This window comes from Plectropomus leopardus, chromosome 13 (genome assembly GCF_026936395.1).
Source record: "Plectropomus leopardus strain MGB_pleo_1.0 chromosome 13, ASM2693639v1, whole genome shotgun sequence".
In the NCBI taxonomy this organism is placed as follows: domain Eukaryota; kingdom Metazoa; phylum Chordata; class Actinopteri; order Perciformes; family Serranidae; genus Plectropomus; species Plectropomus leopardus.
Window position 1 is genome coordinate 10,851,801 of NC_142188.1, and position 27,878 is coordinate 10,879,678.

The window sequence follows — 27,878 nt, forward strand, 5'->3', positions numbered from 1 at the left end:
AATGCAAATACAAAACATTTAAATAATTTTCTGTGCATGATCAAAATGTTGATTGTTCGACTATGAACGCAGTTTCATTCACAAGGATTTTTTACGCAGATTCCAGTTAAATTTAATTGAACTGCACTTTTAAAGGACTCCAGTTAAACACCAATTTCTGCATAATTTAGACATAAACATAAGGAATTATAGTTCAAAATGTGCAATTTTATTCATGGTCATTTATGGAAAAAAATATGTTGATTGTCTTTCTTTTTTCACATGGTTTATTTTTCTAATGTGTAAAAATATGCAAAATTACCCGTTCATTTTGTTGTCATCGAGCATGATGTTTTGTGTTTCTTGTGGAATATAGGCTATGCATAAAAACATTTTTATTATAAGGGAAATAAAATAACTTAATTTTCAGTTGTTTCTTTTAATTTATTTAATTTAACCACGAGTTAAAGCAGGCCTATAAGAAAGTGGCTGAATAAATGTGAGAGAAAAATTAATATCCTGTTATTTCTGAAATCAGACCAGATGATGCAGATACATTAAAAAATAGATCAAAATGTCCATAAACTGTCCGGAGTTCAGTTTGTATGTGATGTGCGCGTGAAGTGCACGCGCTTAATGACTGGATCGACTCAAGTCGTCCGTGCATGTGTCAGTGAAATTAATTGCTGGCACCTTATCCACACACACACACACACACACACAAACACACACACACACACACACACACACACACACACAGACAGAGCAGATCCATCATGCTCCGCAGTCGCCCTGTGAATAAAAAGAGCTGTAATTGCAATCATATATGTGGAGCTTCAGCACCGCGCGCCATACCGTACCATTAGTATCACAAATAAGTAATAATTTGCTAATGACAACATTATGTTGAGTCAGTTTAGGGGCAATTAAAGTGAGTGATATTTACATATGCCCAATGAATCACCGAGCGTGGCAGTTCGGGCGGTCTCTAATGAATATTCATCCAGGCATTTCTCCCCTGCGCGCTGCAGTTTATAAACTGAATTATGGCTGATTTGCCCTTTTAAAAAATGAACATGGGCGCATCTCCCACAAGGAGGCGGCGAACAATAACGTCTGATTATAAAAATGTTTTACTGCTAAACTGCCGGTGAGGAGACGGCGGCAGCGTGGTTAAAGACTCACTTGGAGGGGTGCAGAGGAGGGAGAGCCCACCTAAAATCAATCCGATTTAGTCTCGGCCTGTCCACCTTTTTAGACTGACATAAATATTTACAGTGCGCATTCAGAGTGCTCAATAGATCACGAGCGTCGGCCTAAAACATGTAATTGATTTGTTTTTACAGGCGGTAGTTTGTCTTCAGATGATCCCAAGTGGAGGTCACGGTTCACACCAACCTTTAGGCGTGATTTCCATAAGGCGAGCAGCGCGGTGGTTTCTCCGGTGATTGCCCCCGGTGTGTGTCGGGGTGGGTTCTGACCTCTCAGGTGCAGGATCAACAGGCGACATCAGTTTGCATTCACGGGGCGCTTAACAAGATGGGCCGCACGTTTGTCATGCAAATAAGCGGCTCTCTAGCAGGTGTCAGCACACACGCGCAGAGCGTGCGCGCGCACACATGTAGCCTATCCTTAAACAGGACTGCAATTATTATCAAATTGACACGCGAGGCTTTAACCTGGTAAATGCAGCTGAACCTCACAGTGATCAGCGATGTAAAACAAATGCGCAATTTGTTCGTTTTATGTATATTTTAGCATGTTTTTATTTTTCGAATCTTTTCCTCTTTAATTGAGTTTTTAATGGCGTTTAAAGTCCTCTAATCCTGCTTTTTTTTTTGCACTAAGTCTATGTGCTACACAATTGCCTTGTTTTTCCTTTAAATTGAGACTGAGACTTTAAGTGAATTTCCCATCACAACAGACCTTTATACTTGTACTGTATCACTGAATCAATTATAAGATGTATGTCTACAATATTAGATATGCTGCTGTAGCCATCTGACAAGGACTTTAATTAGCAAAAAAATATATTTAATTAATATTTATAAATTAATTTGTATCTCAACTTTTTTTTGTAATTTGTACATTTGCCACATTGGTATTAATGCTTAGTCTTGAAACTTTGATCAATTATATATTTGTTTTATCCTTTTTTCATTTTTAATGTATGATTTTTTTATTTAATAGGGAGATCATTTAAGTAAGCCATTACTAACCTCTCCTGCACAATGTTTGAACTTTTTAAAATCTCACTGTCTTTTTTTTTAATGCACATTCATGTGCGAATAAGTCAAACTTTGTCATCATATGGGCAAATATAGAAGATGTTTTTGCCACAATCCTTTTTCAAATTCAGACCTTATGTGTCTTAGTCTTGTTAGTGATTTTTGACAGTGTCAGTCATGATGAATTTGCAAGCCTTGACTGGTGAGCAAATCATTTATTTCTGATTCTGTTGTAAACAAATGCAAGCAGACAACACTAACAATTTCATTTTTGTAAACAAATAAATATCAGGCTTTGCTTTATCTCTTAACTTTGCACCTTCAACTTAAAAATAACCTTCCTCACAACCTTTTAAAGTGCTGAGATGACACATTTATTGAATTTGAGGAATTCTTAAAGTGTTGCAGATAACTTGTGAAAAAGAAGACAGAAAAAGCACAAGTGCAGCCAGTCTGTTCAGTCCGTCCTCAGCAGGCTTTGATTTTCCCCCTTTGACTAAAATGTATCTGCTGCCATCTTGTGGTCACATTTTGGAGGCAGACGTGTTTCACATTTATTTGGAATACCATTGTGTCACACATACAATGATTCATGATTCATTGATCCCAGAGGAGAAAGTATCTGTTTTTTTGAACACTGGGACATGAGGTCAGAGGTCAGCTGTAGAAATGCCAAAGCAGAACTGGAAAGAATGAGCTGAATGTCCTTCCTGTAGCTCTGACGTTTTGGCTCACAAGTAAACAAAACATCTGACAAATGTGGCATAATGAAAAGCTGAAAATACTACAGAGCTTTTCTGGGATTGCACATCATGGTGAAAACTCACATTTTCAATCTTTGTGGTGGAAAAACAAGGGAAATAATGAAGAATAAAAATACTCAACTGGTTAACAGAGCCCTCCAACCACATCTTTCATTTAATTTTTTGGGACAACACCATCAATTTAGGAAAAACCATCAAAAAACAAAGGACATGTCAGCTGGAGGGGTTGGCAGGTTATTCTGGTCCCTCAGAGGGTCTCTCATTAGTTGAAATAGTTTGTTCTAACATGCTGTCAAACAGCTGTGCAATGTTTTTGGCCACTTGGGGAAATTATGATTAAAGCTCTTAGAAAAGAGAAAACAAACTCAGTTTCGTGTGTCAGTGCAAAAATGCGTGTTTACTTTGGAGTTGTCCAAAGTAAACACATTTAATTTCCTTCTTATTTTCTGTCCAAGAAAGTTGGACAATTTCACCATGAGACTATTTCTTAAACGATACTGCAGTTTTACCTTTCATAGGTTTAACAAAACACTGGGTGGTTATGTAAACAGTTTTCAGTCAGTTTGATTGTGTCCATCTGTCAATGAATTCACTCTTACATTGTAATAAGACACACTTACTGATCGGCTTTTCTCAAACATTTGCTTGGTACTCTCTGAAGGAGCATATTATTTTTTTATTCCTCCCAAATATCAGCTTGAAGAAATTCACTTATGGGTCTTGCATTAAAAGCAACATAATCTGTAAACTAACTACCACTTTATGTCCCATTTCAAGAGAGTATTCTTGAACCAAAAGTGCAAATCAGGGCCTGCAACAAAAATGGTGCAAAATTCTCAAACTTAATTCAAATATTAGAATCCCAGGTAAACAAGAAAGTGATAGCCTAATTGCAGGTCCTGAACACCACGGGTGGACACTATGAGACAATAGGCCCCTGGAGGCAAACACCCTCTCTTTGTACACTTGTTAAGTCTTGCAAGGGAAAGTTTTTATCTTGTATGGTTTTTTGTTTCACTGTAATTTTATTGTGTGCCATTGTAGTCATTTTGTTTCTCTTTGTGTGTCTTCTTTTATTGTGGTTGTTCTGTGTCTCCTTTTGGTTGATTTGTGTCTCTAAGAGGTAATTGTATGTGTTTTGTGTCTATTTGTGGGTCTTGGTTACAATGTGCTCTTCATAGTCATTATATGTCTTTTGAGGTCATTTGTGTCTTTTTTGGTTTTGCCTATTTTTGTAGTCATTTTGTGTCTTTTTGCAGCTCTTTTGCATCTGTTTGTGGTCCTTTTGTGTTTCATTCTGGTTTGTTTATGTCTATTTGTTCTGCATTTCTTCTGCTTGATTTTTGTCTCTTATGGATAATTTTGTGACTTTTTCGTAATTTTGTCTCTTTATGGTAGATGTATGTCTCTGTGAAGTAATTGTGTATTTAATAATTTTTTGTCACCTTGTGGTTGTTTTTTTCTGTTCTTTATAGTCGTTAGTTGTCTCTTCAATGTATTTTTTTGTCTTTTTTTAATTGTTTTGCCCCTTTTTGCAGTCTCTCTCTCTCTCTGGTCTTTTTGTGTCTCTTTGTGGTTTGTTTGTGTCTCTTTCAGACTTGCTGGTCAGTACGTGTTGATTTGAGTGACACTTTGCAAGTGAAGGTCAGAGGGGCTCCTGATGCCTTGGGCCCCTGGTTCCTTTTAGTAATTCATCCATGCTGAACACTAGATCATCCTCCTCCAATTGTGCCCTCCTCAAAAAGTTATTTGGTATTAGTAAACAAAACTGACATATATGACAGATGTCACTGGTAATTTTGGCAGGTGGAGGTCAGGGAAGGGCAGCACGCCGTCATTGTCTATGTGTGTCTGAACTGTGTAGGCTTTGACCACGGCTCCCCACTCCAGCACAGAACTGTGGATGATTCCCAGTCTGGCCTGCTCATGATATGCCGCTCCCAGCTCCCTGCCCAGGAAGATGTCTTGGATGTGCGGTGAGGACAAAGCCAAGGAATCTCTCTTCATGTCTGCAATCAAGCCCAAATTTGTGTCTCTATCTCTGTTGTATCTGTTTGTGTCTAAGTGAGCGCCGTTATCTGTGTCTTGGTCACTGTTTGAGTCTGTGTTTTTGGCTCTGTTTGCGTCCGGACAGTGGTGAACTGACCTCTGCTCCATGTTCACCACTGTCAGCCTTTCAAGGTGCTGCACAGCAAAATGTCCCTCCTTGGCAGAAGAAGGGGTCTCTTTGGATCCTCCACAGTGGATCAGGGTGAGGTGTCTCACCTCTGAGTTGTTGAGCAGACGGGCTGTGTTTAAAGGTGACGTGAACCAAACAGTTAAACGTCTCATCCGGAAAACAGGAGACGAGTGTGACTGGGGGCGATGCAGGGTGGATAGCTGGATGTCCTTGCATTTGCAGTCTGCAAGTGATGAGATGCTGCAGGGCTGGGGGTCCTGGCTGCAGGAGTAGTACAAGAAGCTGTTGTGGGTCACATAAGCCAGGCGCAGGTCAGAGCGCTGCAGAGCCACCGACACACACAGCAGCACACAGAGGAGAGGGCCGGGAGGGCTGAAGGCTGGCATCACTGCTGGAGGAGAGTTTCAGCAAGCATTTTGATTGGTGTTCACGTGTGGATTTAGGTACATAGACCTGAGCCTAGAGAAAAAAAGAACACACACATTCAATATTAGAAAAAAGAGTGAAGAAAACACACTTTATCTTTAATCAAACCCCTAAGTAGCAGCTGATGTAGCCTCAAGCAGAAATAAGATGTGGGCTAAAGAGGTCTGGTGAGATCTTTCCAACAATACACTCCCTTTTCTTTTTAAATTTAATAATTAATACCAAATGACATCAATTGAGGCAATTCATCAGACACACAGCTTCCTCTTGAGTCACAAAATGCTTTATACCACCCTGTTCTCGCAAACTGGTTGTACATTTTACCACAAAAAGTAATGCACCCATAAATATACATGTTTTGAACGGCCGCAAACAAAAGGAGCACAAATAGTAATACTCCCCAATAAACAGACTTTGATTGGTTGATTTCCCATTTAAGTAAAGAATTTGAACATTTCTTCTAATGCTGTTTGTCACATTCCAGGATGACTGTATGTTGTATTTGTATCGTGTGGTAACACATTTGTCCTCACCATGTCTCTACTTAATGATTTACAGCAACTCCTGACTAACCCCTGGGGAGCAGGTGTGAACTTGTTCCACTCTGTTGTAGGTTGTTTTTCATCATAACAAAATTAACTTAACATTAGATAATAAGCCTATTGTTGACATTTTTATGGCACAAGTCCAAATGGTGGTTACAGTTCTGAATGACTGGCTAGGTTCATGTAAACAAACTCGTCCCTTTTTCACTGCAGGTCGACTTTCACTCACAGGAGATTCTTGCTTTTGGATACTGGAGCAAAATGATCCGAGGTCGCTCCCTTGTGTGTCTCTCGCCCATTAAGGATTGTCTTACTAAGAGGTGATGAGAAGGGATGTGGACATACCGACAGCTGGTTTGAATCAGTACTTTGCCACACACACAATCACACGCACATATGCACACACACACACACACACACACACACACACACACACACCGACATGCGCACTCACACATGATCTGTGATGGGTGTGATCTTCCTGCACTACAGTCAGGGATACAATGTTTGGCACTAGGAGCCCACATTGAATTTCACACACGCACAGAAAATTATAACTGTGGAGATTGCGTTGTGATTCCAGAGAAAACATTGTTTTGAAATCTTGGCTTATACAAAGGTCTGGGTAGATTTCTTGGTTTGGCAATAACATCAGTCTAGGAACAAAAGCGTTGACCACTGCATTCTTCCTTTGGCCTCACGTCACATTAAACAGAAGTGAACTATCATCAACAGTATATTTAACATCCTCTTTCAACCCTTTCATTTTATGTTAAAGTTAAACACATCCTCTTCTTTCACATTGTCGAACAGCATCATATGTAGCTGCTGTACAATGCTTGTGTTTAAATATCCAAACCCAGGATGGCTTCACCACTTTGGGAAACAGAAACATGTAGATGGCTTTTGCTTCATGTGTACACAAAATTCACCCTAAAATATTTGGAAGCTTTGTGATTTCCAGTTTAAAAAACAGTTTTGTGGGTTTGAACATTGTTTGGCTGCACAGTGTGAGTTTGTGCTTCCTGAAGTTTAAAGGGGCTTTAAGAGTTATTTGTTTTTCTGAGTTTTACTTGATGGCTAATAAAAATATCTAACAGCGGATATTAAGAAATGTGTTTAATGACACAAAAAGCTGTTAAACTCAGAATATTTGATGACAGTGTTATGTGTATTTGGTGATCTGCTGTGCTTAAGTTTGATGATATTTGAGGTTCAAGTTCCAAAGATGTAGAACTCTATTGAGTTTGGGCCGATTTATTATTATTATTTGTCATCTTAAGCCATGTCTTAAATAAGGAATTGAGACTGTCCTCTTTAAAAGAATGACAGCCTCTACCATTTAATTTTCCAACAAACAACATGTGTTTATGCCGAAGTGACAGAGCTATCCAGCAGCCACAGCAATTATGACGGAAGCAAAAGAGGACCTCAATTTAGTGCTGTTTTGAAAAGCACAACCACGACCGTTCCTTGACCTTAACCATGTGCAACCATGCTGACAATGGCCTCCAGGCCATAACAAAGTAGTAATTTTAATCCAAACATTTTCTTTGCCTGAAACTAACCAAACCCGTAACTACAATCACATCCCAAAGCAGATTTATTTTTCAACACTGAAAAATGTGTAATTCTAGAGGGCATGGACAACAAACTTTGCACGTTGTTGTTGTTGAAAGACTTCTTGCAAGGGGAAACAATAGCAAGAAGTTATAAATAATAAGAGAAATAATTTGTCAGTTAGGGAAAATACGCTTCTTTGTTTTCTTGTTGAGTAAGATGAGAAGAGATTTAGATGTCAGGTCTGTATGTAAATAAGAAGGTGATTATCTGAGTTTAGCACAGAGACTGGAAGCAGGGGGAAACAGCCTGACTCTGTCTGAAGGTAACAAAATCGCCCTGCCAGCACCTCTAAAGCTCAGTCAAAACGTGATATTTAACCAAAAACCGAGGAGAAGGTACCGTCCTGCAAGGCAATCAGCTGAAAAAATTTAAAAGTTGCTGCGACTAGTCAAGAAACAGTTTGGCAGTTGCCATCCCAGTAGAAAGAACAAAGAACTGAAGATGAATATGTGCGTTTATAAAACAGGTTCTACTATCCAGTGGAAAGGAAAATTCAAAATAAGATCTCTTCATTATCTGGCCTATTTCTCAGACACAACTGAGCGCAGTTTAACATCAATTTGAGATTTTGACCATTTTCTTAGAGTTCGGGTTAGGGTTAGGGTTAGGGTTAGGGTCTCTTGTCTCAGCCTCATTCAAGATCTTAAAATGCTGTTTTTTCTCTCTCTCACTGATCTTTATTTCTCTAAGATAATCTGCTTTTGGGTTAACAGGAAGATCCAAAAAGCAAACTTGATTGGCTTATAAAATAGCCTGCACAATTTCAAAATGTTGTCTCTTACATCAAATTCAAGTCTGAACTCCTTACAGTTAAGTAATCTCCAAATAAAAGATGATTTATTTCTGTGAGCTGCAAAATGTCCCCGTGGGTTAACTATTTTTTCTTAAATAAATAAATAAATAAATCTGTTGATAGAAATGGTTTGTTGTTATGCAAACTAATGGTGGGAGTAAAAGACAGAGAGGTACACTTGATAAGCATTAAAATACAGTGAATGAGCACAGATTTACTGTTATGATCAGCCGGCTCGTGGAAATGCATGAAAAAAGAAATCCAGAGTACTGTTTGTTTTTCTCTCAGACCGAAATTTTAACTCCACAGCTCCTCATGACCAGAGACATTCCTTCTGTTTCCTGGCTGTAAAAACTTTTCCACCCACAGCAGATAAAAAATGAATGAGCATTTGGCCACATTTTTGGCTTAGCTATGAATCACTTAGTTGAACCTAAGGTGAATCAAGCCTCAAATATTAAGCCAAATAATCTTTTTTGGGAGTCAGCGGTGAAGTTTGTCCTGTTAAAACTTTCACTTTGTCATTTATTCCCAGAAAAAAACAGCTGAGGATAATACGTGACATCTCACAGAGATGTGATTTTTGTTAATTCAGCACCATAAACAGCTACAGTGTTTATCTGTAACACATTTTTACAATTTTCCATCAGAACAGATTTGCGAGAATGTTTCGATTACATAACTCAGACACAGGAATGCACAAGCTATGTAATGTAATGTGAGAATATACAGCGAGACTTGGCTTTCTGCTCCTGTTACGGACTAACTGCAGCACAAACACACATAGCCTATATTTTAAACAGCTTGTTAAACTTCAAAACAAACTTCAAACATCAATGCTAATGAACAGATAATTAAGTTTCCCAGATTTCTGTTGTGTAACTCACCTGAAGTTTTTGCTGAAGCGCTGATATGTGAATGCGTCAGTCTGAGGCTGGGATGGGAAGGAAAACTCACAAATTCAGCTGACGTCAGGATGGGGGAAGTGTTCCACAGAAAAAGCTGTAACTCACTAAGGTGCAGGCAGAGTTCAGTGTGAAGCCCTGCAGACACATAGAGACTCTCTGTTCTAACCAACAGATCTGTACCAAAGAGAGTCCCACAGATAATCTGTTTTTGATGGGCCATTTTTTGTCATATATGTGCAATGTCTTTTGAAGTATTTTGATATGAGTTATCCATTTATAGAAAAATAGTCTTTCATTTCATTGTTGAAGGTCAGAGGGCAAAGGTCTGTCACAGACTGAATATTGAATATTGTCATGCATCCTTAAGCTGCACTGCCTTGTGTGCCGACATTATCATGTCTTTTTAATCTGTACAGCCTAACTTGATATGTAAGTATCCTGGTGCCTCTGAAAACTGTAATCTGTAATAAATCAGTTTACTCCAACAATATATATATGATATGTAAACATTTAAAAATGCTGTACCGTTGGAAAAAAAGAAAACGAAAAAGGAAGATACCGTGTATTGTCATTTTTACTATTTCTTTATTTATAAGGACCCCACCCCCAGAATAAACTACCCCCATCAAAATAAAAAATAATGATAGTTCTTCAATTTTGCTTATGATTTATGAGTTTGTTTAATGTAGAAACCCACCGCTGCAATATATTTGGGTGTGTGTTTTTTGTGTTGTGTGTGTGTGTGTGTGTGTGTGTGTTTGGAACATAATTAAACCTAATTAAGTTAAAAAATGTTGCTTTATAATGAAAGTCAGATGTATAACTGCGATAAAGAATAAATATATTTCCCGACACTTAAGGAGATAACAATGAGAGAAAAAAACTCCCAGGAAAGACCGGTAATTTCCCGGTGACGTGACATAAACGCAAACCAATTTTTAGCTGCATTCAATTGCTGTCGGATATATTAGTATTATAACTTGAATTTAAAGTATCCGTAACAACAGTTCAGAGTTAAGTAGTTCTCCCCTCCATAGGTTGTATCTCGTGAATACAGGTATATAAATATCAGGGGATTCACTGAATAAATGTACGGATATGTCTAAAACATTGTTTGGGAGGGGGTGATTTGTAACACGAAACTGAAAGCAGAGAAAAATAGCTAACAAACACGACACCTCTTGTGTCTATTTGTCCCTCTGTCGCGCTGTGAATTCATTTTATGCCACTTTATTTCTCAAATGAAACCGCAAAACATAATTGGGATCTGTTGTTTTTTTCGGAACATGAAATCTCCGAGGTTCAGTAAACGTTTCAAAGGAAAGGGATGGTCTATAGCTTGTGGATGTCCAGCGGAACTCAGCGTCTGATTTCGGGAGTTGGGCATGTATGTAGGCTGTTATTGTTTGTATGAACCGTCCCAAATGAAATGTTAAATTAGTTAGTGTCTCCTTTTGTGAAGAAACAAAACAGCGAGCACTGTGTCGTCGACTCAGCATGGATTTGGCGAAATTTCATCCCGTTTTCCTGCTTCTCTGCTTGTTACCAGCAGCGGTGGGCCACGGTGAGTATTAGCGAACTAGCTAACCTAAATCTGTGCTAAAAATCGCAATTTTAACCTGGGTTAACACCCCTTTGACGCCGAATAAATGAGAATTGCCACACATCTGAAAAATGGCATATTAAATTGACTGGCAGGTTGTATGCGGTGTGTAATGAGTGGTTTGTGTAAAGTGGTGAAATGAGGACAGAGCATTGGCATTACTGGGAAAACGCTAAAATCCTGCTAGCTAACAGCGTGCTAGCAGGGAGTGGATATTTTCCTTTAACTCAACAGCGTATTCGCTGATTCTTCAATGCAAGATGTCCATTTTTCGAGGGTCAAATTATGTGTTTTTACTGTGTCATCAACCATTTTTTCCTATGATTTATATGTAGAGGTTGCAGCCAGATTGTTAAGCTTTTTTCCTGGCTAACGTTGCCCAAATCTATCAGTATGAGCACGTAAACAACTATGAAAAAAAGTTTAATTTGACATTTAAGGTGAAACGTCTCAACTACGACCCCATTAACGTGCGACATAATCATAAATTAATTGTCAAACACCGTAATCATGTGTATAAGCTCACATATGCTTGAACAAACCTATTGATAACGATTTAAGAGTTAACTTGCTCTGTTTTCTGGGTTTACTTTATTTCCTCTTTGTACTTTTCAGTGTTACCCAAGACACTGTGTTTGTGTAATGCATTTCTGCAAAATTGTGAGCATTTCTGCAAACCTTTTTTTTTTTTCAAACAAGCCAAACATACATGCAATTATATTTGAAATTGAGATAAACTGGTCAACTGTGTATTCTGCTACACCAGCAGATGTTCAGTTCTTATTAGAAATTGTTGAAAATTGTTTGACTGATTGTTGTTGTTTAATCTTTAGTGTTTTGCCTCATTTGACATATAAGACACACTTAAGGACTGTAAGAGAGTGGAGGTGTTGTTGAGAAAAAGTTGAGAAAATGATGAGAAAAAGTTCAAAACAGGATTTGAAACTTGGGCTTTTGATCTGACAAATGATGCTGCGTCAGCTTATTGCCTCAGATCTGATGCTGTTCACACTCTAGTGTACTAACGCCAGTAATTATGAGAATTACTGGTGGAGATTAGGTGGAAAAACAACAGTGATCATTTATGTAATGGAAGCAGGCATCACTTAAAATGGCATCAAGTGAATATGCATCGATCCTCTGCAGTCTGTTGTGCTTTCTGCAACACACTTGATGCTAAAATGGATCGTAGATGATGCTATCAGTAACAAGTGGCGCTAATGTATCCAAGTGCAGAAAGAATACATCGGCATGCACACTGCACAGCCAGTCAGCACTGTAGTGTAAGCACACATTTGTCAGTAAAGGACGTCTTGTTGTTGTCTTAAAAAGCTTTTTTGATTCTAAATTAATTATTAAAGTAAATTCTCAAGCAGATTTATCCTAACAGTCAGTCATTCCAGCTTCTCAGTTGTGACTGTTTCTGGCTTTTAATTTGTCTTTTCAATAAATTATTCAGCCCACACAGGAAATGATGATAAAATTGCTGACAACATTATTTAACGATGATTTATTTGATAATGGATCTGCTGATATATACTGTTCTCAATCTAACAATAATTATGTATTTTTCCAATGTATCTCTCCTAATATTGAAAAGTCAAAAAGTTGTTTACTGCCCCATTTTAGCCTCTGGTTAGGCATATGCAAATCAATTGCCTTTGGGATGTTCGTCATGCTATGTCAGACAAAGATTTAATGGGTATACCTGAAGCTGCAGCCAGTGCATTTTGCTTCCCCAAACATGAAGTGAAATTTGCAAGCGGAATTGAAAATCTTTTCACAAGTAGCCATTCAGGAAGTATTTTAAGCAGTTTGCCTGCCTTGAACTGCTATTCATCTCATGTGATGTAGACACATTTTTGATAAATCTGAGCCCTTATTTATAAAGCACTTCAGAGTCAATCAGAGCAATCAGGCTGACATGGGACCAAAAACATTTCTAAGCCTTACACCATATATATATATATATCTATATATATATATACATACATACATATATGCATAGATATATAGATATATAGATATATGCAGCAATATGTTTACAAAATTAATTTCCATTAAAAAAGGAATTTATTCATATCTTTTTCATGTTTATAACCACAATTATGTCATTGGGTTCCCAGTTCAAATCCACCAGCTGGCTGTGGCCCTTCAATGTGAAGTTTGCACGTTCTTCCCGTGTCAGTATGGGTTTTGTTCAGGTTCAGCAGCTTCGTCCCACAGTCCAAAGATGTGACGTTTTGGGTAATTGGTGACTCTAAATTGCCCGTAGGTGTTAAGGGGAATGATTTTTCTGTCTCTATGTGTTTGGTGACCTCTTCAGGGTTTAGTAGACTTGGGCAACACCTGTTTTTTCATACCTGGGGTATATCATATATGATGATATCATTGTGTGGCACAAACTCAGGCATAACTCAGTTACTGCTCAGCTGCAGCACAGAGAAATGCAGTCTCGCCAGTTTTTTTCCCAGCATGACGCATGACTGCAGATTTCAGCAAAAATTGACAGTGAAAAAGTTTCTTTAGTCGTTATGTTGACTCTCTACCACCTTTTACCAGTTTCAGTGTCTTTATCTGTCACAGACATGAGGAAATACAAAAGTATCTGTTTTACTCAACCTTTCCTGTTCCTGTTTCAAAATAAAAGCATCGGACGTCAGAGTGACACCACCCCTGCCGTAGATACATGGGCAATCTGTGGGAAACACTGATGCGACATGAGACTGTGTGTTGTGGTGAAGGTGTGTGTACTGAATCTTGTTGTCAGTCAGAGAGGGGTCTTGTGGGCACATCTGTGGACTGCTGGTCTATGACGATGTTGCTACAGCGGCTTTCACAAGGTCTCAGTGTTTTTGTACGGTAAATAGTTCTTTCAGTCTGCCGTAATACATGAACAGTTTGGGACATGCTCCCATTTTCTTGTTTAGAGTCTCGGCATATGATATCATGTTGCGCGGAAGAGACCAAAGTACTGCGATATTTGAACGTATTCCTCTGAAACCTTGAACACAATTGTAATGAGTCACCATAACTAATAGCACAGTATATGGCACTAAGAAAATATACACAATGCTTTTGAGTTTACTTTTATTTATGCCTTGAGTAGGTTTTCCCATTAAAGGGTCTCGATTGTTCACCACAGAGCTTGTTGAGGAGGCCTTTAGCTTGAGAGTGAAGACAATGAAAAAACAACTAACGACATATTGAGAAGTTCTCAGTTCACCATCTTGACAGTTTACAAGACATTTAATTAAGGATAGGTATCAAACACAGATGCTTTTTCAGTTAAGACTAATATTTATCCATAGCACTGAGTAAAAATGAAAACATTCAGTTAGTTCATCCTTTAAGTATTTTTTCAAGAAAAAATGGCAAACATAATTCATTTTCAGGCCCTGTGCTTCTTTTATCTTTTTTTTTTCTTATTTAAATTTAAAATGATAGTGTTTTTGGCTGTTGGTTGGACAAAACAAGAACTTTTAAGATGTCAGCTTTGGCTTTAGTAAAAGGCGATGGGCATTTTTAACATTCTTTTGACATTTTATGGACCAAAGATCAATTGAGTCCTCTTGATTTAAACTGAAATCTTATCCCGACGCTTTTCATTTATGCAAAGTTCTTGTCCGGCTGACTGTGTTCATACAGTTAACATGAGCATGAAAAACCTGGAAAAGTCATTGAATTAGAAGAAATCCTTGAAGTTTACAAAGTCATGGACATTTTTTATGTGCAATGACAATATTACGTTTTTTTTTTCTCTGATGACCCTCTACAATGTAACACAACAACAAATGTTTGTCTGTAGCTGCTGACATAAAATGTGTCAATGTGGGATGTTTTTTTTTACTGTCATGTACGTTCACTTATTTTCTCTCCGTGTTTTGTCTCTCACTTCATGTCTGCCAGTGAGCTGAAGTTATGTTTAAATAGACTTTGAATCTGATATGTTTAAAATACATCAGGCAAGTAGAGTAAGTAGTCATAGAAAAATTTTAAAATTTTGTCCTTGAAAATGTGTGAGAACCCGAAGTTAACATCTTGGGAGTTTGGCTTTTTCTATTAAATGAAAAAAAAAGTTTTTATTTCTTAAACTTAGATATAAAAACAGTATTGATTAATGTTGGAAAATGCAACACCTATCTTTATATTTAACATATTTTAGTTTCACATCAAGATTTGCTCAATTCAGCCAAGTTAGTGCCGTTAAAGTGTGTCCACCATTCTGTTATTTTCACAAGACAAGACGCTTATCAATATCGAACAAGTAAACATGTCATACTTGCCTTTTTACTTAACATAGCATTCAAATCTGAGCAGTGGTTGCTGGTGTTTGTGTTGCTTGTTAATTCTTTTTACAGTGTAGTGAGATCATTAGCTCAACCAGTTAAATGTCTGTACGCTGTAATAGCATGCAGCCATTATTGACGTGAGTTACAGTTTTGTGTTTCACGTCCAAAGTCCAAATGTCTCATTTAAACTTGAGAGGCTGCAGTGACAAGAAGGTCACGTGCATCACTGTTCTCTGTGCATGATTTTAGTATTTACTTTGTTTTTGATGTTTAAACATTGTTTGGAATATTTGTTCAGTTTGTTTCTATGTCTTTATCACCCCATTCAACTCCTCTATTTTCTGTCTTTTCACCCCTTTTTCATTTTGACATCACTGATGGGTGCTGTGGTTTTCATTCTGACCCGAAGTACTGAGAGAGATTTACTGTCATACTCATTTAAACAAAACCCTCTAAATAGATGCAAAGCAAATCAGATTTAAAACTAACAGTACAAAATTACCAAGTAGAGAATATGAAAATATCAAATGCACAACAAACAAATCGACAAGACAGACAATGAATAAAAGCAAAATACCACCAAAGGTAACTCATTGTTCTTGCATGCTACCAACATGCACAGCACATCAGTCTTTCACAGTAAATTGTTGGACTAACTGTCACATCTTTTTGTGCACAAAAAAAGTTTATCAGCGCGCCTGTAAACATGTTTGTGAACTCATTTCTGAAGTCTTTTGTGGCAAGTCTTACGCACATCACCATGACCTCCTTTTAAGTTTGATAGCATCTGCTCCCTCTTCCTGCTAGTGAAAAATGTTTTCTGCTTTGTATGCAATAATCTGTCAACCATGTCTGCAGCTTTTGTTTCTGTTTTCTGTCCTCATAAGGTGAAACTTAACAGTCTGCCTAAAAAAACTGCTACACTCAAGTAAGCTTATAAAGAGTTTAGTGTTTTGTAAATCATCTCTTCCACAGCTGCGGGGTTGAGCCCTTTCCCATTCAAAGACATTTAGTCGGGTTCCCCAAGGTAAAACTGCAAAAGAGCTATGAAAACTATCAGTCTGAATGTTGTTTTACTGTACAAAAGTCAACTGAGACTGCAGTGGGATTGTGTTTAACAGCGCAGCTTTTCTCCAGTATTTATAAATTCTTTTTTCAGATGAGATCTAATGGGTCAAACTTATTTTTTATTATGAAAGTTAAAGTTCAGAGTGATCTGTTTTCTCTTGTCAATGCCCAAGATCTTTTGCATTGTTAAATTTTTTCCAAAACATCTATAAAACTGAAAAAGAATGAAAAGGAAGTTAAAATGCTGTGTGTGTGTGTGTGTGTGTGTGTGTGTGTGTGCGCTCGCGCGTGTGTGTGTGTGTGTGTGTGTGTGTGTGTGTGTGTGTGTGTGTGTGTGTGTGTGTGTGTGTGTGTGTGTGTGTGTTTGTGTGTGTGTGTGTGTGTGTGTGTGTGTGTGTGTGTGTGTGTGTGTGTGTGTGTGTGTGTGTGTGTTTGTGTGTTTGTGTTTGTGTTTGTGTGTGTGTGTGTGGTGTGTGTGTGTGACTGTGTGGAGCTACCTTGCGGTGATCGCCTCCAGCGACCAACTCTACTGTTGCGGTTATCACTTCTTTTACAGTACATATGCTTCCTTCTGAAATTTCTCTTTCACACTTTTCACATCTCAGTTTGTTTTTGAGCCTCTCTAAATTTACGTGGGTGTTATCACGTGCATGCACGTAAATGTTAGTTAACAGAGGAAATGAAACTGAAATTTACTTTTTATTTTCTTTTAAGCCTTATGATTACGGAGGTGACTCATAAAGCGTCCTTCCGGTTCAATAACTCGTCCATCTGCCAACAGCTTAACTGAAGCCTTTATTGTCTTTTTGAACTTTAAAATGCCTGAAAGTTTCAGGCCAGGCCAAAGTCAATCTTAACACAGTCAAAATCACAAACGCTACCTTATTTTTTTATCTTATTTTTTTCTATCTTCTTTTCTCCCTGTCTATTTTTTTTTTTTATTTCCTGGAAACACATATAAAGAAAATGTAATCCGTGTTATAATCTGATAATGTGTACGTACAGCCTGAGCTGGTATAGTTATTTAAACCAGACACTATGGCTCAGTTTAAATTGACAAAGAAATGTGACGACAGCCTGACCTGACAATATACCAGCCTAAAGAAACATGTCTGCCTGCATGATGAATGTGCAAACAGAATGAATATTGCCAATGTTGCTTCAGTAAACCACAACAAAACGGTGAACAAAAAGGATATTAACTGTTTTATATGAAACAATAAGAAATGATGTTTGTTTTGGTTTTATTGTGATTATCTCTAAGTTGACAGAAATGAGGGCCATTTGTAAGATTTATAGTTGATGCTTTACTAAAAAAATACTAAAGATTACTGCTGTGTGTCTGTGTGTGTTTGTGGTGTGTGGACACAGTACATTTGCAATGCTATGAAGTGTTGCTGCTTCCTGTAACAGGAGGTAAATCACCAGGTTTGTGTAAACATGCACTGGATAAAAAACAAAGAAGACAAAGCGAACAACCATACTGATCAGCTTTTAAATAATGCAATTATAATGTAATGGAGCTAAATTCAAATCAAAGTCACAGCACTGATATGACCATCACTGAACAAGAGGATAAAGGGGAAAATGCTGGCTATTGCTTTGTGCTTTTGTACTTTGGATTTGAGGAAGTGTTCATAGGCTGTTGGGAAGTGCCTGATTTTTATCTCAGTCCCTCGGGTCAGAAGAGACATTGCAAAAAGTTTCTGGTGGATTTGATTTAAACAAAAATACAGTGCAAGCTGTAGTTGTTCCATCAAGCTGAAAGAAGTACACTCCTTGAATATGTACTTTATCTGTGCTAGAAGCCAAACTTTTTTTTTCCTGGGACTTGTGCTTAATTTTAGAGTTATGTAGGTTACTGTGCCTGTGTGTGTGAAAATCACGTCTGTCTGCTGAGAGGTTCAGCAGTAGTATATTGTCTTCCTGTTTGCATGCAGTGTCCTCTAGTGGGAAGTTGATGGTACTGAAAATCCTCAGCCTCCCTGAATTTGACAAAAACATGTTCATGAAAACTCCTCAGTGCAGATGTGACTTTCTCCACATTCAAAGGCAAAGAAAAGGGACCTCCACTCATAGCATAAAAATTTTGATGATGATTTTTGACTGCCTGATATTGATTTCATGGTTTTGTTATGGTGTTTGAAGACGGTCAGTGTCAAATTTGAAGGCTTTAAAATACATGCAGTCTGACGTTTCTGTTTCTGCTTCCACAGTGGAGCCGCCCACCAACGTGACCCTGCACTGCCACAACATGCACAACGTGCTCAAGTGGAGTTATGACCAACTCTCACCAGGGCTTCGATTCAGAGTCAATATTGGCTCAACATTAGGATTAAACGGGTTAGTGTTTTTTCTAATGTTGCAATTACCTGCAAAAAAAACCCATTCATTTAGAGGACTTAGTGATCCTTTAGGCCTTGGTTCCTAAAATGCAGCACACGTTATTTCTTAGCAGAAAATACATATCAACTTTGCTGTGCTTTTTTTTCATTTTAGAACTGATTTGGAGGTTAAGTGGATGGATACACATGTTGATTAGGGCTTTGATTGTTCATAAATATGAATGTTTAGATGCAGAATATCCAAAAGAAATCACAATTAGACAACCTTGATTATGTTTATTTACAAACCTCTTTCTAGGTAATTGTTCGAAAGTGTTTCTTAGAAATTACAAGTTATAATTAATTAGAACTATTTTTAGATGTGTTAGACTTTTTAAAGACATTATAGATTATAATTTTAGTCTTATGCTCATTATCTTTTTCTTAAAAAAGTCTCTCTTTCCTTATCTGTTTCCCCAGTCATCCTCAAGTACTCTGGGTGGACCCACCAGCTCCACTCCAAGCTGACGTGTCATTTCTCTCCGATCCAAGTAACGAGTACCAGCTTATGGTCACTGCTGTGGTTGCAAACAATGAGTCTGAGCCTGCGCCTGAGGAAGGAATCATTTTCAGCTATTTCAAGGACTCTCAAGCATATCAGAAATGTGAGTATTGATGTCAGTATTCACTGAACTCACAGTGAGACCTTTGATAGTCATGCTGTGAGGCTGCTCTGTGAGGCTGTACTCGGACACAGTGGGACTTTAAACGAGATGCTAACATGCTCACCGTGACAAGTCTGTTGCTTTAGCTCTGCCTTTCTTCTCTGGTGGACCAAGCACTTCTGGGGGATGGAAAATGCGTCACTAACTGTGCACCTCTAGTAAGACACCCAGTTCATCATAATACAGGTGCAAGGGCTTTCATTACTTCAAGGGATCGCCAATGTTATTAGAAGTCATTCTAAGAAGAAAATTAGTGTGTACCAAATTTCAGTCAGAGCCAGAGTAATAGCTTTTGAGACATTTCACTGAAAACCACAAATGTTAACCTCATGGTGGCACTGAAGGAAAGGTCACGGGATCGCTTCTCTCAGGATTTATTGTCTGGGAGCCATGAAAGTCTTTAAAAAGTGTTAATCCATCGTGTAGATATTGAGATATTTTAAGTAAACACTTGATCTGCTGGTGGTGCTAAAGGAAATGTTAAAGTCAGAAGAATTGATCATCTGTGCACCATGAAGGTCTGTGGTGGTTAGACCACAAAAAAATGAGCCACCCGCCGTCCCTTTTTGCTACTAGGTAGTAGTCTAAAATCCTAAAAGAGAACATAAATGTGACTTGCAAGAAAAGCCAGAGCTAAAAACAGCAATACTGGAATTTGTTACATTAAGTGGAGTACAATAACTGCCATCCTTGTTAAACATTTCATTGTCTCTTAATACCTTTATGTTGCATGAAGATGCACATGCCAGACAAACAGTCGAAACAGGCATGACCGTGCTGACAGTTTCATACTCTTTCACTGATCAGCAGATGGTGGTGGGAATATGTCAAGAAACGCGTGCATCTTTAACATAGATGTAAGAAGTTATAAAATTAAGAGTTAAGTGAGAAATCAAGGCCTAGAAACATAACTAACATAATAAATCTGGCACAGAGTAATTACTTTGGTCTTCTATTTCAAGTTATTCAGACTCTAAATTGTCAGAATAATGGTTAGCTTTTCATCATCTCAGTATGTCTGCAACATGAAATCGATTAACAATTAAGCCATGTCTCTGCTGGTTTCCAGGTTCTGTGGATTTCCCAACAGTAAATGTCACTGCCCAACAGGATGATACTGTGCTGCTCCGCTTCACACATCCTTGGCTGCTGTACCACAAAAGCATTAGTCCAGATGCAAAAATATCCAAGAAGAAACGCAACAATGCGCAGAGCAGCCAACAGCTGCCTGTGTTTAATTACGACGTACAGGTCATCAGCCAGGTCAGACAGTTACACAACTTCTGCACTTTGTTATGTTTCTTATGACATTTACAAAACAATAAATGCAGAGGAAATTAGCTGTAGATTTGTGTCAGTTTCCTCATTGAATTATTAGTCAAACAATGATAGTTGTTTTATCAGGAGCAGAAGCAGGAAATGCTGCTGTTAATGTAGTATTATCATTTACTATTAGTAGTACAGCTGCTTAACATTATATGAGTTATATGTTACATAACACAGATGCCATTCTGCAACATGTGTACAAATTACTGTACCACTGTGAAGTTTTGTTAAGAGGAGCCTTACTGTTTGTTGTATGTGCAGAAGGGACACCACAGGAAGAGCTGTGTGACAAGTGTGTGTGAGGAGAAGTTTTCAGTGGATCCTGCTGAGAAAAAACACTGTGTGAAGGTCAAGGGAGAGGTGGAGAAAATCTCAGTTAAAGCCACACAAGAGTACTGCGCCCTGACAGTCGAAGAAAGACCAAGCAGTTAGTAACATTTAATTTATTTTTTCTGTGCGTTTTTCCAGTGTGAGTTGTCAATGTGAAGATACACAGCAGTCGTTCTTCGAGGAATTATGGTTTGTTGAATCTCCTGTATAGTGTGACTATTGACACATATTGTCATTGCAAAATGCCAAAACTTGATTTATAACCTGTAGGGTTGGGTGTCATTCAGATTTGAACCGATACCAATACAGGTGTGAAATTTAATGCCCACACCAAGTGGTACCTTTTATCCGTACTTTACTCTGTCTGTAATAACAAAAAATTCTGTTAATTAGTAAATAGAGCTTAATTTAAACATTATTTTATTTGGAACAGTTAACACACTACACAAAATCCCGAAAAGCTCTGGCCTGTCAGTCTGTCACCAGGGCATAGTGTGAGGACACCACCCAAATTGTGAATAGAGAACCAAACAAAGCTGACGTAAATATGAAATCAAATCTTCTTTAATTCGCATGTTATGCTGAGCTAACATACTTTAACAAAATGTAGTTTGTGTTGACATAAAACTGAAGTCTGGGAGCTATTGAGCCCGTTACAAATACTGCAATGAGCATCGTCTGTGTTGAGTTTGGAAAGGTGAAAGCTTATGTGTTACTTTTTTGGGCTCACCATTACCCTGCAGGGGTGATGCAATCTTGTTCTTTATCCTTATTTCCATACTCATCCAGATCCAGGTACCAAAATTTGGCACAAATTGATTGAATACTATTATTATATTATTGATTACTATTGTTTACTATAAAGTTCGGCACCCAACTTTATTAACCTTATGTTTTATATTGTTAATTAACATTACAAACAGGTCTCCCTACACTTACAAGTAAGTACATAACCTTTTATAGCTGTGAAAAAAAGCCCCTCTGAGTGTCCACCACGATTCAGGGTTTCTGCTGGAAACGGCAGTTAGTCACTGTGTTGAAAGTGGGCTCTCAGACACAAAGTGAAAATGTTTCTGCAGCCTGCGGGAATTAGTATTGTTCGACCTCTGGTTCACAGATATTTTCTCCCAAGCGCACTGTTTTTGTAGATAAAGAAAAAAACAATCCTCTTACATACACATAAATAAACATAAAATTTATATATATATATATATATATATATATATATATATATATATATATATATATATATATATATATATATATATATATATATAACCAACCATATACAAAACCAAAAAAAAAAAGCACCCCATCATCTAATAACTAGAGACTCATCATTGGTTAGTTTAACCCACAGTCCTTTTACAAGGAAAGCCCCCCTCCCTTCAGGAATCACCACTGCTCTGTGTGTGTGTGTGTGTGTGTGTGTGTGTGTGTGTGTGTATGTGTATGTGTGTGTGTGTGTGTGTGTGCACGTGTGTGTGTGTGTGTGTGCACGTGTGTGTGTGTGTGTGTGTGTGCGTGTGTGTGAGAGACTCTTGGTCTGTCTTTTAGTGTCTTTTTTCATCTGTTTCATCTAGAACTTGTCTACATCGCCGTTGCGGGCGGTCTGTTGGCCTTGGTTGCAGTTGTTGTTGTTTTCATCATGGTATTCCGAAAAAAGACCACGCCCTCAACTTCTTTACCAAGATCGATGGTACGCTCATCAAACCAGTTCTAGTTTTCTTTCATCATTTTAATGGAAATTAATGTTGTTTTTTTTTTTTACTTTAACACTTATCTAACAATTTCTCTTTGTTTCATAAAGACATTCACCAATAAACTGAAGCAGTTGCGTTCTGGAGTGGTTCAAGATACAATCTCTGTGCCGGTAGTGGCGCCTGCCTCACCCACACCTCTGCTGACACCAGATGAGATTGAACCCACTTTGACTGTTACTCCCTCTGCCGAGCCAGACCTCCGTCTGCCCATTGGTTTGCCAAAGGAGGATGAAGGTGTGTCTGTTGACATGGAGGTAGGAAGTGATGAAGGACCTGGCTACATGCAGGGCAGGAACCTGGAAGAAGACGATGAGCTTTGCTCCAGTGATGTCCCCTCTGGTTATGAGAAACGTGCAGTGTTAGTTGAGTTAGGAGAGGGTGAACTGGTCGAGGGCTACCATGGTTGAATGTGGAACTTGTGCCACATTGAATGTTTTACAAGGTCAAATAAGGCACTCTCCGGCAGTCACCCATCATTAAAATTGAAAACTATGAAAGTCTGAACAGTGACTTACAGTCGTGGTTACAAGTGTCAGGTGGTCTGGTTTGTGTTATTGTCTTTGTGTTTGTGTTATTTCAGACCATCTCAATGCCAAGTCAAATGAGAATCAGGAATGTTCCTCTTGTTAGTGCACCTTGACGTGAGTTACATTTTTATTTGTATTTTCATTAATATGTCGGAGTGGCACAACAAGATCAAATGTCAAAAGTAATTGCCAAATCAAATCAGTCAGCAGAATTTTAGCAGTGTGGTAATCTTGTCCTTAAATCCTCGTTTCTGCTAGACAAATACCCATTAACACCCGCTTACGTCTCGCTTTGGTCTTTAGCAGAAACGGTTACAGTCGACTTTGATTACCACATCAAATCATACTGCGGCAGTACTGTACACATAACGCCCGGATGAGCAAGCTTATTTTTAACCCTCTCCTGGTGCAGTTCATTGATGTCACAAATTGCCACAAAGAAAAGCACCCGAAAATCATAAAAATCATTTACCAACATAAACAAAGAGGTAACCACTGTAACCTTTTCAATGGCCTCCATGTTGCCTTCTGCATTTTACTGACCCTGTTTTTCAGCAAGTTAAAGTTCGGACATAATTTCCACATTGCAAATCCACACAAAGCTGCTGTCATGTGGTCACAGATGCACACAGATCCTCCTATTGCGGACATCGTGTGAAAGAGAAACTGAGCGATGCCACTGGGTCTGGAGTAAATGTCTGTCGAATATCCATCTTTAAACAAACTTTACTGCGGCAAGGCTCCTGCTGCTGGCTTGACAGTAGTGTTTTTGGAATAGACATGCAGCATCAGCTATGTGTAGAGTCAGTGCAGTCAAAAATAAATGGGCTGCACACGGACATCAGCATAGAGTCCAAGTCGAACCTCGCAGTCACGGGTGGATGATGACATTTATGTCACGTTATGCCACGACTCACACAGACACGTGGACAAGGATACATGAATTGGCCTTTTTATGACATTGAGGGTGACAAAACAATATAACACACAGACAGGCACACCGGTCTGCTGCAGAGATGTGTACACCCCTCTGGTCTGTTAGTGATAGGAAGCATATTTTAGTTTACCCACATTTTAAAAAACTGCATATTTGTGCAAATTCTGGTAGGAAAGGGGTATTAAGTTCTTAATTTCTGTGTTTTTTGGCCCTTGCAGCCTGTGATCAATTCTGCTGCCATCTCAAAAATTGCATTTCTAACAATGCTAGTGACTGAGAAAGCACTTGATATTAATGTGATTGGTTTTGTTACAGTAAATTAATGTGTCACTTTGTCCAAAGTGACGTTAAAAATGTGCATTTAACCTCCATAGGAGCGTCATATGTTTTTTTTTAAATGAGACCTTAGCAAGTGATCGTGCTAAGTTCTAGCATCGATTGTTGAGAAAGAAATGTGTAGTAAAGCTTTATTCTCTGCAGCACTTCTACAAACTGACGTCATTACCTCTTGTCCTGATCACTGCAATTCCGGCTGCTCTGGGATTGTAGCAAACATTTTTTCTTATGCATCATCTTACGGAGAAAATACAACCGATCCTTCACTTGTTGCCTGATAGCTTTATCACGTACAGACTCAACTTTCAAGACTTTACAACAATTAATCCACAACAGTTAATCAAATGGATTCATCTGTACTCGATATCCTGTAATGCATACTATAATAATAACCAACAATAACAATAACATACTGTTTCATAAACATCTGTCTTATACACATCTGTTGGAATCTGATGCATGTACACAAACATTAATAGCTACTGAATTCATCAGCTGCTGAGTGCTCACAGTACTGTGTTCACTGTGGAAAAGTACGTCTATGAGTACTGAGAATTCCTTCTTGCTCTTTTGCACTTTTTCTTTTTTATGTGAATCAAATCATTTTTTTCTTAAGGCTTGTAGCACCTTAAAGTTTCAGCATAAGTTTGTGCATCTTTAACTTCTATAATGTGACATTTTTTATAGTAAAGTGAAATATTTGGGCAGTATGATCCTTGATCATTTAAAAAAAAATCAGTGTGGCTCAGCTGACAAAGAGATAGAAATTAATAAATTATTCATTCACTAAAAGCCAAACATGATGTCAGTGGTTGAGTGCAGTTTTGAAGGATGGGTGGAATTAGCTGTTAAGCAAAATAACATTTCTTTAGATATGTATGTAGACACCCATGATTTCAAAATGAGTCATCAAAAAAAACCACAGTTTTTTGTTTTTTTTTAATAAATTGAACAATTAATTCAGGTGGATAAAGGGTGTTTTGTTTTGGGTTTTTTTTTTGTTTCACTTAGCCTTTAAATACATATATGGAGTTTGAAAACTGCAATTCATGTATTTTCTCATGAAATAAGTGAAGCTGTTGCACCAGAGGATAAAGTAGGTGATGTTGTACATAATATTAGACTTTTTGTGCCTTTTCTCTGTGCTGTTAAGTCAGTTTTTGAGTCACTTATTTTTGTTTTGTATCTAACTTTTTTGTGTTTAATACTGTAAAATATACGACATACCAGTGTGTAGGATTTAGGGGATCTATTGGCAGAAATAGAATACAGTATTTCATCTAAGACTTTGAATTGTTGTGCTTTCGTTACCTTTGATAAGCCTCTTATATGAGCAGGTCGTAGTTCATGGAGTCCGTCATGTTGCACTGTCATGTTTCTACAGTAGCCCACAATGGACAAATCAAACACTGGCTGTAAAGTAGGGCTGCGCAACAATGCCTAAAATGATAAACATGATTATTTTGATCAGGATTAAGATCACACTTTTTTTTTAAAATCACAATTCTTCTTTGATTTTAGAGACAAAATATTTTATTGAACTTTAACATTTAAGTAAACAGAGCACTGCTTTTACTTTCACAATGTGCTACTTTCCTGCTAATCTACAAATCATTGCATCAAAATAACAAAACACGGTTCTTCAACTGAAATCAGTGCATCTCCTTGTGGGAAATATATAAATGAAATTGAAAACTGTACCAAAAATATACAGTAGGTGAACCAAAAACATAAAGTAAAAAATGAATTCCATTACATAATGCAACCAAATCAAAAATGTGTGTATATATATATATATATATATATATATATATATATATATATATATATATATATAGAATATTACATATAAATATATCTTGTATATAATATACATATATAATGGAATTTGATTGAGTCAATTATTTCAGTTTTTGGTTTTGAGAGCTTGATAGTACATATCCATATATTTTTCATTTATTTTTCTTCAGTGGTCATCGTAACCTTATGTGCTGTACACACGTTTATGGATGTCTAACATTATCTCAAGTGTTTTTCCAGTGTTAACTCATTCATCGGTCTGCATGTGTATGTGCAAAGTGACCTGACAGCTCTTTAAAAGAGGAGGCTGGCTATTTAGGAAGTGTGTGAGTTTATATGCAGCAGAGTTTTGTGTGAGCGGAACATTTTAAAGGTCAATTTTGCAGTCGCTCACGTTCATTTAATTATTAAAAGCCAAAAATTGTATTGTAAATAATATTCAATTATTTGAAGAATCCTACTCGAGAGAGGGCCTTTTGCTTTTTTGTTTCCGTAAAGACACTGTCGGTTCTCCAATATACTTGGACAGGGAGGGGCGAGCTGAGGGGTATTGGGTTTGTTGCAATCTGACGCCTCACTAATAGATTCCACTAAATCCTACACACTTCTGTTCATCATTTCATGCTCACAGTGCTGAGGATGTGGATTCTGCTGAGGGAATGAATTGAATGAAGAATTAAAAAAGGGAAATGGTTATTTCATTTGTGCAAAGACTTTCAGTCAACCAATTTCAAATAGAAAATGACAGATCTAATTACCAGCCGGAGTGATTCTTTGGGTCTGATGACAGTTGAATGTGTTGTTTAGTTAATGTCTGGATTTGGAAAAGAGGCCAGTCTGTCAAATTGAAGTACTTGACTCTGATTTAATTACTGAGCTGTAAATTATTCACTCTCAGTATCTACCTGGTTATCGCCTCTGTCCACATATTTCATTTTCTTGCTGCAAACTACTGTTTTTTTTGTTTATTATCTTGTCATGTTCTGGCACTAAATCATGTCAATAAACATTTCAGCCATTATCTGTTTGTATCTTGTTCTCGTAAGTAGTAGTTAAAGCGAGAAGGGATGTTGTGATAGGATGTTGGACATGAGCATCGGTTTACATCTGTGTCCTAGATTGTATTCTGTGTTCACTAAATTTCTGTTCTGTGAATTGCGACCTCATTAAATAAGGGAAGGTGGAATTTCAGTGCACTGAAGCAGCTAAATTACATCTGACTCACTGCTACCCCTCTTTGAATCACTGTCAGATTCTGTCAAGTCACCATGTAAAAGAAGAAACACACATCATGATGTTTCATGACATTTGAGCAACCCGCGTTGTTCCTTTTTTCTGAAACCAGTAATTAGAGTAACATGGGAGTCCTCTTTTTAGTGTGTATGTAAACATGTATGTCTGT

The 27,878-nt window shown here is 37.8% G+C and overlaps 2 protein-coding genes across 2 annotated transcripts; one reads left to right on the forward strand and one right to left on the reverse strand.

Moving 5' to 3' along the window:
* Nucleotides 1-2,407: 2,407 nt before the first annotated feature.
* Nucleotides 2,408-9,525, reverse strand: LOC121954846 (uncharacterized). Its single transcript, XM_042502568.2, has 2 exons — nt 9,425-9,525; nt 2,408-5,609 (listed from the first exon to the last, which is right to left on the reverse strand). The coding sequence occupies exon 2, from the start codon at nt 5,534-5,536 to the stop codon at nt 4,727-4,729; it is 810 nt and encodes a 269-aa protein (XP_042358502.1). The 5' UTR covers nt 5,537-5,609; nt 9,425-9,525; the 3' UTR covers nt 2,408-4,726.
* Nucleotides 9,526-10,763: 1,238 nt separating this feature from the next.
* On the forward strand, nt 10,764-27,497 carry ifngr1l (interferon gamma receptor 1-like). The gene is made up of 7 exons (XM_042501929.2): nt 10,764-11,009; nt 18,625-18,751; nt 19,213-19,397; nt 20,527-20,720; nt 21,045-21,210; nt 22,697-22,812; nt 22,924-27,497. The coding sequence occupies exons 1-7, from the start codon at nt 10,943-10,945 to the stop codon at nt 23,281-23,283; spliced, it is 1,215 nt and encodes a 404-aa protein (XP_042357863.1). The 5' UTR covers nt 10,764-10,942; the 3' UTR covers nt 23,284-27,497.
* The last annotated feature ends 381 nt before the right edge of the window (nt 27,498-27,878 follow it).